At 51.8% G+C, this 11,271-nt stretch overlaps 1 protein-coding gene across 1 annotated transcript; it reads left to right on the plus strand.

The window, feature by feature from the left end:
* On the plus strand, window positions 1-2,704 carry LOC100908437 (uncharacterized). The gene is made up of 5 exons (XM_003738738.2): window positions 1-169; window positions 1,048-1,390; window positions 1,502-1,578; window positions 1,820-1,943; window positions 2,080-2,704. Exons 1-5 carry the CDS (start codon window positions 48-50, stop codon window positions 2,206-2,208), a joined length of 795 nt encoding a protein of 264 aa, XP_003738786.1. The 5' UTR covers window positions 1-47; the 3' UTR covers window positions 2,209-2,704.
* The last annotated feature ends 8,567 nt before the right edge of the window (window positions 2,705-11,271 follow it).

Consider the following 11,271-nt stretch of genomic DNA (forward strand, 5'->3'; position numbering starts at 1 on the left):
GAGCCGAACCATACAGAGGCTGTGGAGTACGGCCGATCCTAGAGGAGATGACGGAAGCAAGCATGAAACGTATTTTTGAGGTTCTCGCGGTAGTGGCGGTTGCGGCATGCTGTTGTCAAGCTGACGACTCTTGCCAATTGAAAGGATACGATCTCGAACCCTTGAGCAAGTGAGTGAGGATCGTCGCGCACCACATATTTTGACGTTCTTCGGAACGTTTTCGAGTCAACAGGTGACCGAGAGACGGCTTCGAGTCGAGGGACTCGTTTGATTGCTCCATCACCATCATTCGTCGAAATGCGCGGCGGAAGGAGCATCGTCGCTTTTTTCCTCCGCTGCCGCCTTGACAGACCCCCACTCCGACCGGGAGTGCTCGGCTGGACACCGTGATCAGTAGCATCCGAAAAAAATTCCATGCGCGTCTCCTCCCCTCATTTTTCCCCGAACGGAGATAGATTCGACAACGAGCCGGAGCAGGAGCCACGATTAACCATCGGTCTTCGGATGGAATCAGGAAAAAAGCGTGGCCAGACGAGACAGCTGGTACTTTGCCGCTGCTCGCGAAAATTCGAAATCAGCGACAATCGGGCTCAAGCTTTCCAATTTTAACCGAATGATGCAACCAGGCGCAGGATCGATCGACCACGCATCTAGAATCTCCACGGAAATGAGCGGGGGCCCGCACGGCAAAAAGCCAAAATTTTTATCCTTAGGCGTCGGATCGCGCTCGCCGAAGGCTGAGCCAGAGATTAGGGATCACGTGTTGTGTTTGTTTCTGAAAGTATCGAATATCATAGCACAGTAATTCGAAGCGTCTGGCTCCCTCGAGAATCGAGCTACCGTCTTGATAATTGATATCTCCATTCGTGAAGACAAGAATCTATTTCCCAGGACAGCTCAAGAGGTTGTCATTGATACTGAATGGACCAGTGCCACTCGACCAGAAGGCGCATGCTCGAAGGGAACGGAACCCTTGTTTCAAAACACAATCGGAGAAATCACCGTTAGGGTATTTCATCTGACGAACGAAAACTCCTTGTATTCCAGGTCACACTGGGCGGTTCTGCTTGACAAGGCTTTATGTAAAGACACCTCGAGCGGTTGTATACTCCTGTTCAGCGCATGCTTCACTTCGACGCTGTGCCCAGCGGGCGCTTTCGCTTGCCTCCAACAGAATGGAGTGGGCACGGCGCGAGGGGGCGAGCCGGCGATTGTAGAGCGTAGCGATGTTCAGGGATTCTCCCTCCATTACAAGACTGAGGAAGGGAATGCAACGCAGAATACCATCATCGAATTCACCTGCGATGCTGAGAACATTTTGAGAGACGATTCACAAGATAGGCTCGCAGTGTGGATCGAATCGAAAGATACCACAAAGCTGGATAATGGGGTAAGCTCTCACTTCGAAATTTTTCTGCACTTACCGAATGCTGACCGTGGAAGCTTATATCTCCCCGAAGCCGTGATCGTGAGTTCTTAGCAAAGATTCTCCACCCTACAGGTACGAGTGTTCGTCAAGCACGCGATGGGATGCAAGAAACGGGAGGGTTTGGGGACAGGGAGTCAATTCATAATCATGTGAGTACAGTGGGCGCACTTCAAGCTGTTCCCAGTCAGTCCACGGAATCGGGATTCCCGTAGACAGAAGGAGGAACCCTTAAATGGGATCGTATCATGAGAATCGAGACGACCGGCCGCATTCAAATACGTCGTTGACGATTCAGAATAACGCCGGAAATGAGCTGATGCTCTGGGTGGAGCTTGCGGCCAGTGAGAAGGTACGAATACATCATGTTGACTGACGGTCTTTGCCTTCCAGCCTCTTGGTTTTGTTCCTTCTGTATTTCCTCGGGGGAATCACTTACAATCATGTTAATGGAGCGCGCGGCGAGGAACTTATTCCACATCTTTGGTTCTGGAAGAATTTCCCATCTTACGTCGTTGTAAGTAGTTTCTGAGGCTTGATAGGCTCGAATTCATTGGAGACTCCCGGGCGATAATTATTGTCATAGATTCAGAATGACTCCCTCAGAAGTCGTCACTCCTTCTGCGCGATTCAGTCTTCCTTCTCATTTCCAGGACGGCTGCATCTTCGTCGTTCGTGTGATAACATGCCAAACCCGAGACAACTACTCCCAAAATCCGGACTACGGATCGACATCGCAAGCAGGCGTCTCTCCTTCAGGCCGGACTTATGAAACGCTGTGAATAGAGAGATACAGACGTTTCGTCTCTCTCCACATACGACAAACTCCGAGGCGGGCCTCATGTTCATATATGCCGGTGTTCTAGCTGCTGTCGTCGCGGTCAGGCTACTGTTCAGGAAGGCACTTGTTGTTCAGAGGGCGGTATTGTTTCGTTGAAATCGAATGGAGTGGTAGAGTCTAAGGAAATATCCGGAGAGAACCATGAACACCGGGCGACCCATATCTTTTTGCTACGGATACTGTGAAGGCGCGCGAGGCTTTAAAATCAGTTGGATGGGACGGTTCGTTTGACCCCATCGTTTCGTCATCAGCTGTGGAGCGTTCGATCGGATGGGCGTCAGTCGAGTGTGATAAATGATCAAGAACTCTACGAATGAGATTTTCTGTCCGCTTAATGATTGCAGAGAATTGCAGAGAAAAATCTTCTTTTCTACGAATGAGCGAGAGCCTCTTCTCGATTCGGAATAAACAGCGGTTGTAAGTTTGTACAGAGAGAATGATCTGCGCCTTTCCTCTGTTCCGTCGAGACGGAAACCTATCTCGGTAGCCGGAAACCCGGAACCATTCCCAAGGGTACTGGTCGCTGCATCCTATCGGCCTCCTAGTTGAGCTCATACTGCCCCCACCCCCCTCGCCCTCAAATTAGGATTGCCACCTGAGCTTCCCGGAGGGTCTCTCCTATATGGAGTTCGTCCCCCCTTAGAGTACCTTCGGGTGACTAAGGGCGATGATAAGACGACTAGCACAGGCGCTGCGTGGAATCCTGGAGCGTTCCTCATTTCTCTGAGGACTATATGTGTCGTGCGTCGTCGTGCATGAATCCCGGAAGCCCAATGCCTGAATGGGGAACGTGATTCTTGGGAGCTGGAAGAGAGGAGAAAAGCGAACCAGAAATTTCGGACAGTGTTCTGTGACGCACGCAGGACACACGATGTAACGGCATTCGCAGCTCATGGATTCATGACGGACGAGGAGGCGGGCCCGCTTCGAGCACGCGAAAAATCAGGTGGCACATTCCATCAAGCAGAAAGCATTTCCGCCACTTCTGAAGCTCGACGTGCGAACAAAAACTACTGAGCACTAAATTCTCGTTCTGCTTGATACCTCTTGGGGGAAGGGGGGCAATCATCGCTTGTACAATCGAAAATACACCGCCGGATTCTGAGGCTCCTTCCATTGTCAGTGACTGAGCGAAATCTGGTGCCTCGATGTGACATGTGACGGCATGTGCTCTCACGATATTGAGGGACTTCCTAGTACTAAGCAGGTGGACTCTAGGTCCTAGTCCCATAAGGATCCGTTAAACAGCTATCCAATTCGAATTCTTCGAGGAAGCCCAGAGTGGGATGGGGATTATCCACAGCGGAACGGAGAGATGTTCTCGGGGATAAATCAGGAGTTCGAGGTCAGATTCTCAGGTAACTCGCCAACTTCGAGATTCCATAAGTGCTCATGCTGAACGGGATCCTTCAAAATGCACTGTCCCGGAGAACTTGACCCCATCCGCATCGGGATCGCTGATCAACTGATCACCGCTTGAGTTAGCGAATTCTCCGGTCGTTCCCTCATTTTCTCCGAACTCTGAGGAATGGCGTCGTTCTCTGTGGGCTTGAGTTTCCAAGAGGCCGACACTCAAACTGATGACGCGCCAGTCTGATCTCAATATTTCAGCTCCACGTCGAGCCTGCCACAGGAAGTATGCATTTTCACGGAGCGTCCATTTCTGTGGGAGCAACAGTCACTTCGCCTTCGCGCGAGACTCCTAAACTCGGAATGTGCTTCTCAGAGGCGCTCCGTTGAAGTTATCTCGAGCACACTGGTCACGTTCCGGACATTGAAGTTTATGAAGCGATACTTGAGGCTTGGTAGACCGCTCGACTCGCAGCCCGCTGCGTTGTACCGTTGATGGAGTATCCCTCGACTGAGGTCGTAATTGTATCAAAGCATTTCCGTCCGGCCGAAGGTATTGACATCTTTGGTGTTTGCTCGATGCGAGACTTCCGAGGTTCAAAGCCGCGGATCAGGGGCTCACTGTTGCAGCTAGGGTCAGTGGAATGGATCTCAAATTCCTGATCGTGCGACAGAATAATCACGTGTCGTGGGGTGCCAGGTTCATGGGAAATGAGTTTTTGGTGACACAGGCTTTAGAAATATCCGGCTATTTCGGAGGCTTTTAAATTTCGCTTTTTCTCGTCGATCGTTAGTCACGAGTACACAGGGTAACGCCACTGTCGTCCTCCGCAAAGATCAGATTCAACGCCCCAGCACGTTTCTGCTACTCGTGCGCGCGATGCTTATCTCGAGGTAAATAATTACAGTGTTCAAATTATGAGCTTTAAATTTCAGGGATGGCCATTATCGTCTTGGAGGCAATCTCTGAACAAGACGGTTTGCCGCTCAGCCGCCGACGCGAGCACACTGCATTAAGCGACGGCGACATCAGGATATTCTCAATCATAAACATTTTATAGCCGGCGATCAATTCAGAGTGCCAAGTTTGAGTCTTTATCCGAAACCAGAGCCCCCATGGGATCTCCACGCGATGGCGACGAGATGGATCTAGATCCCGGGGCGACTCGAGTCGGTATTCTCCCCAAAAAAAATAGAAATGAAATCGATGCGATCCAATCGAAGGCTTTCGCAGTGCGGGAATCGCAATAACGTGCCCTTACAGGTCGTTTTCGGATTACTGCCGTCGGACGTGACGGAGAGCATCGAATCGAGGATCAAATGGAAGATGTCCGCCACACTCAAAAGGGGCTCGTGGAGCCGAAAACTCACGAAATCATTCCAATGGAGCTCAAAAAGAAACCGCGAGTCAGGAGCAGCTTGGAGGAAAGGCCATCCGCTCATGAACGTTTGAGAGATCCGATTAGCAGGCGAACGCACCCGAGGACTCGAAGAAAATTGCTCGGAGATTCCCGGGCGTTTCGCGCATTGAGAAGCCCTCGCTGTCCCCTGCCCCGAGTTCCCCTTCTATCCCCTTCCGGGATTTTGCAGGCAAAAAAATGATGCAAGATTCAGGGCCGGAGTCTGCTCGTGGCTTCAGCGATCTCAGTCGATCTTGACTCCTTGTAATTTCGCTAGAGTTCCCGTCTTCCGTCGGCATGCATCCAGAGAGGAGTCACTCCAGCGGAAGAATGACCCATCTCGGCACTTCACCCGAGCTCGGGACGATGAAGACGCTCGAGAGTTGTCGGGAGTTGAGCCTCTATTCGCCAGTCGGACGTGGGACCACAACGTCGGGGAAGGAACCTGTTTCACGCGTTTGATGGAATATGTGATCGAAAAAGATTCGAACGAGCATGAGTCAGAGGATATCAGCCCAAATCCCGCACGCGAGCAACGTACGCTCTCGAGGGGCGTGCTCGAGTCGTCAGCGAAGCGACCCCCTTGTTTGGGTACACTGGTGAGCTCTAGTATCAGCGCGGCAACTTGCTCTCTTTCACGCCCTATCTCGATCGCCAACTTTGCATGGCCATCGTTTTGAGCGGCTTTCGTTTTGGTGAAGTCGCTCGACGCGATATGCAAAGCTCCAAACAGCTTGCGTGGACCTCTCAGAGGGAGACTGGAGGAGGTTCTGATCTTCCAAGCCAATGCTGTTCCCGCTGCGAGGAGGCTGCTCCTGCAATGCGGCTCCCCGGGTTCTCTCCCTCGGTTCCTTCCCGCGTGAACGAGGAGCAGAAAACCGCTGAAACGTGTTGGCTCCGCACGTGTCGTCAGCTGGTCTACATATGTACGTCACCTTAGGAAACTGCGATATCTGATAACCGCATACGGTTTCGTGTACTCGATCGATTTCATCAACCGAGAAGGCACTAGAACCATTGCGAATCGGAGCTCCGGGAAACAGGAGAGAGTAAGTAATCGTGAGCTCGCCCGGCGGTAAGAACATTCACTTGCGTTTTTGAGGCTGTTCCTGTAGAGTGGAGGGAACGGACTCGTAGTGAAGGGAACTACTAGTGAATCCGAGTCAATGGATGGCGCACTCCCCGGGTCTCACTCACGACCAGCATCGACGCTGAAGGCTTCGCTCCGGACAGTTTTCCCCCAATGAGCCCGCTAGCGGCCGCTGAATGTCTTAAAGGCCGTCGCATTCCGAGATGTCATGCAATCTGTTCATAAATCTCTCCTCATGCCGGCGTCTTCCGCCGTTTGATGAGAGATGGATCGAAGATCGGAGTGAGGTTTTCGGGGGTGTCAGTCTCTATGGCTTGATAGTTTGAAAGAATCAGAATCCCGGAAGCAGATCTTCGGGGTGGCTTCACCGTGCGCCGATTCCGAGATTCGGAATGGCCAATCTCTGAGCGCACCTGTTGTCATCGATAATCTCATTGGTTCTATGAGCAATCGTTAGCGTGGTAGCGTTCGTGAATTCCTGAAGCAACTCGTCTCGATTGAGTCCGTCTACCTATCGACGGGGGCTGCTGCCTCGTCGGATACTCGAAGTTTCATTTGCCTCGGGAGAGCTGTCGCTGCGCAAAGCTAAGGTTCGCTGTGCCTCTATTCTTTTCCAAAGCGAGACCTTTGCCATGCTGAACGAGGAAATCTTTTAGGCGAGGAAGCTCAAAGGCATGCTATAAATCACGTCATATGTGCGGCGACGTTTTCGTCCGTGTACGGACGGAGATTCTCTAGGATGGCACCGCTGAACAGTACGCGCTTCTAGGCCATGATCGTCGGCGCTGGAGGTATCTTGAGCGGGAAATGTCCACCGAATCTATCTCGATGCTTCCCTCTGCCGCCTCGATCAATCTGAGGGGACCTTAGTGAGAGCGATGACTTACCCCCCCTCCAGCGACCGACCGACCGACTGACCGACGCCTATTTGGCCTTTGATATCGACCGGATTAGAGCTCCAGACGGGGTGATATTCTGTCAGCAGTACGCTCCCCGAATTTTTTCCTTCGAGCCTCGGAGCCAGTCTTTCTCTTGCCCTCGTTCACTTCGACGTTGATATCTTCGACAACAGAAAGGGAACTCGTTCCTGTATTTTGTTGAATCGTAATTCTCGAAGCCGATGCTGCCCTGCGGGAGGGCATCCTTCGCCTACATACTTCGTACATCTTTTCTGATCCATTCGTCTCCGCTTTTTTGCTCTCTTTACTCCGAGCAGCCTCCGACAGCTATGAAATTCGCCTCGAGCCAAGACGCGTTCTGCGTCAGACCATCAAGCGTTGTGGTCAGCTGCGGGATGCGGGGTTTCAGGTACTTCTCCTGCGACGGTCTGGGTTCAAATTGCTCGAATGATCCTGAAAATTTCATCCGCATCCACGTTGCGTCCGCTATGCAGTAATACCTGGAGATAGAAACATAGCAACTCCCGATGATGGACAGACAGTAGGGACACCTAGGAGACGACGTACATATATCCCGAAAATCTCGAGATGGGAGCATATCCGAAGCGGTAAAGCCAGAGAACTACCCTGATTCGTGAGCCATGCGAATGACGAGATCGACATAGCACCGGATGGTTGTACTGCCAGTCTAGGATCCGAACACGGGCACGGGAGCGGAAGAATGTTCGACGGCTGTATGCGCGTAAGCCGGCGCGGCGTCACCTCGTAGGATCTCTAGGAGGCGGAGGTCAAGGTACGAGTTAAGCTTTCGCGCATTCCAATCCGAGATTCGTTCACCAATGGAGGTCTACGGAAACTTGTCTTCGTATCTGAAGATGAATCCGCGTCCGGATAGGATCGTAAATAGAGCATACGGCAGCTTCCTCCGATACGAAACACCGAGCGAACATGAAGACAGAACCCGCGGAGGTTTTTGCGAAGTCCGTCCGTGAATTAGCCTCGCTAGGAAATACGGGACTCTTCTCCTGGATCTGGCTGCGCGAAGAACCTCTCTAGCAGTGAATCCTCCTTCAATAAGCTCTCTTTCCCCTGCGCTTCACAATTAGCGGGGAGTGCGGGAGGGGGGGCGGACCATGAAGCGACAAGCTCAATGGGAGCTCGATAATCTTATTCATTTCAATTAGTTGACTGCGGAAATCAATTTTGTTCCGCGCGTTCCCAAAAGAAGAAAACGACGAGCTCTGAAGACAGAATTCCTCGGAAGACCCCAATCGGCGGTCCGAAGCCGTAATGGGCGTGAAACTATGCGGAAGAAAACGGGGAAAACAGCTTCACACGGCTTGGCTCGAACCATTAGGCTGTCGTCTATTCACAAAAGAAAGACGTCGCTGGGTTTTGCGTAGCACAAGTTTACGATTCGAGGGAGGAATCCAAAAACTCTGGCTTGTAACAAAAAATGAATTATTGTGACCAATGGCATGATGAACACCAACCAAGAATGATGAAGTCTCCTATGAAATCAGGAGGATGGGAACGATGCCGTAGAGGAGCAGAAGTATGCCGTAGCGTGTCTGGGAGCGTAGATCGACGTCGGCAATCAATCTTGGTCTCTGTGGAGCCGGAAGATATTCAGCGCTCGAATTAGAGCCCGGCTGCAAACGACGATATTCACAGACGAGCGAGAGATTGAATCCCAGGAATGCTTTGGGCTCGTCTCTAACCGCTTCAGAATCCGTCCTGTCGGCATTGTTTCAGAGAAGGTCATTGGCGCTCTGAGGAGTATCAGATGGATACGCGTATCAGATAGGTCGAGAGTGGGGCAGTGGATTTACAGACAGCTTTCTCGAGCCCCCAAACGATAGCTCCTTCGCTCGATTTTTCTGGAGAGCTCCGGATCGAGAGAGTCTCCTTTCCAATCGAAGAGCCAGAACGCCGGAAGAGCGCTGATTACGCTGATCGTTGAGCATACCATCAACGCGATCAGGGCTCCCTTGACGTTCATCACTTTCACGTACTCGGGGAAGACTCTTCGAAACGCGAATCCTTCACTATCCCTCTCCTCCTTGATCAACGTCGGTGCCTGATTATCTATGCCTCTCGTTGCGTTTCCCTTCGAGCCGGCGGTCTAAATGGATCGGGTCTGAGGGAAGTGACGACGAGCGGCACAAGTTCCCGCTTCGTCTCAAACCGCGGCAATTCCTTCCGATTGATTCGGTCCCCAATCGCGGAGTCCGCCGTACTCGTACGCACTATCCGGCCACGAGACGGAAGAAGTGAGTTCTTCTTATCGACTTCTTCGATGAGACAGAAATCCTTCGATGATGTTGAGCTCGGATCAGCTCTTGCTCGCAAGTGCTGTTCCAGGTAGTCTCCGAGTAGTAGTAGGTAGGCTCCTTCCCTGTCCACGAGCGCCTCGTGGGGTCATCTTTCGGAATCTTGCCCTCCCAGGGATCGAATGAAGTCGCATTCACCGAGCAGAGACAAGCGATGCGTCACCAGTATTCCCGTTTTGAATTTTTCGTTGACTGCTCACAGCAATTCTTTTTCCCTTCGACCGAGCACTAATAATCCTGGTTCTCGACAGGGCTGTCCCGAGTGTCAAAGAGACGCAAACGAATAATAAATCCATCGATATATCTGCCTTGATTTCAAACTAGACCCCGGGAGATTACTCGAAGCAGGAAGTTGATTTAGTTCTCCGTGAAGGAGCTGGAGGGAGTTCATTGACGAATATCGATTCACTTATACTCTTCTCACCAGCAGATCTTCGCGACTGAGCGAGGAGCCCTCCGAAAATGTGATGACAAAGCTGCGGGTCGATTGCTGGAAACGGTTAGAATGTATATGGTCCAGGTAGAATAAGTCACCGTCAGAATATATTGCGCGGCCGAGCGATATCCGTTGCTCCTGACCCTGCCAGGATTGATGCCGTTCTCTCCGACTCAGGGTGTCAAACCACCGGGGAAAGTTTCCGGATCTGCTTCGAGTGCCTATGTCGCGAGGTGCCTGCGACTTTGGTGTCCTCAAGCGTGCTGCCAAACATGAGATGTTTTCCTAGGGTCGCCGGCTTAGATCGGGCTTTCAGGGGCTCGTAAGCGACGCAACCCTGATTCCCTGAGAATCTCCCTCGGTTATCCGAGGTGTCGACCACCAATACTAAATTCGCGGACACAGTAGCATACGGGAGGAGCAAACGACAATCAAGCATCGAGGAGCAGAAACTCATAGAATTTTTGATAACTCGAGAGGTTCCGTGAAGGCTTCGCATCAGAGCCTGGGGGGAAATGATCAAGTGAATACAGCCGGACTAACAGTTGCCTCAAGAGCTCTCCGTTCGATCCTCATATCGATGTTCTTGAGAACGATTTCACCGTCAACCAGCCCTAAACCAACAGTAGATGCTAGAGCGGAAGGGACGCCACGTGCGAGTAAAGGGCATTTCGTGAGCACGAAGAGCCAGAACGCCGATATCACGACCGAGAACGGCCCGGTTGTGAAGGGTAGAATCGATGCCGACAAAGGGAAGGATTTTCCTCTGAGCATTGCCAGTCCTATGATTCGTACACCGACGATGTCGCCGAAAGAGAAGGCTCCAGCGCGTTGAGTTTCAGGGTTCTCATGCCATTGAAGATCTCGTCCATTTATTTTGATCGGCTGTCCCTTCCTTTCATCAAACGTGTCTTTGGAAAGAGAACGGATTAATCACTCCTCGATTTTTCTCTCGCTGGCGCGTCGACTGGAATACATGTCGCTCCTGCGGAGACGCGACAGGTATGTGGCGCCGGTGTACGGGGAGGAACTTCGTTCAATTTGCGGGGGAGACAACCAGACGCGATCACGGTATGTCCGATAGCCGATATGAGAAATGGTTTCAGCGGGTGAAATAATAAATCGGAGTTCTGCTCCGGCTGAATCATGAGCTCTCTTCTGGGGGATCCGACCCTCGTCAGGGAACGTCGAGACTGACCCTACGGCTCGGCGATGGCGTCGAATCCTCCTCTGACTGAGCGAGAGCGACAACTCGATAAAGCACACAGGGAGGGTCTGGTCACAATATGAAGCCGACCGAAGTTAGGATAATAATTATGCCCGCTACGTAGTTAGGAGCTCGATTACCTTCATGGTTTATAGTTCTCTCATCTGCGACTTGCGCCGCTTGCCGGGCAAAATTGTGCTCGCAGGTCTCGGGAGGAAAAGGACTGCCGAAGCGGCCAGGATTGCGATTCCGGGCTGCTGCCTCAACAAAAAATCGCGAATCGCTCCTT

This window comes from Galendromus occidentalis, unplaced genomic scaffold (genome assembly GCF_000255335.2).
Source record: "Galendromus occidentalis unplaced genomic scaffold, Mocc_1.1 scf7180000076319, whole genome shotgun sequence".
NCBI lineage: Eukaryota > Metazoa > Arthropoda > Arachnida > Mesostigmata > Phytoseiidae > Galendromus > Galendromus occidentalis.

Coding starts and splice junctions, on each gene's coding strand:
- LOC100908437 (XM_003738738.2), top strand. CDS start 48: ATGACGGAAGCAAGCATGAAACGTATTTTTGAGGTTCTCGCGGTAGTG. Junction 170..1,047: donor GATCTCGAACCCTTGAGCAA/GTGAGTGAGGAT, acceptor CTTGTATTCCAG/GTCACACTGGGCGGTTCTGC. Junction 1,944..2,079: donor ATTTCCCATCTTACGTCGTT/GTAAGTAGTTTC, acceptor TCTCATTTCCAG/GACGGCTGCATCTTCGTCGT.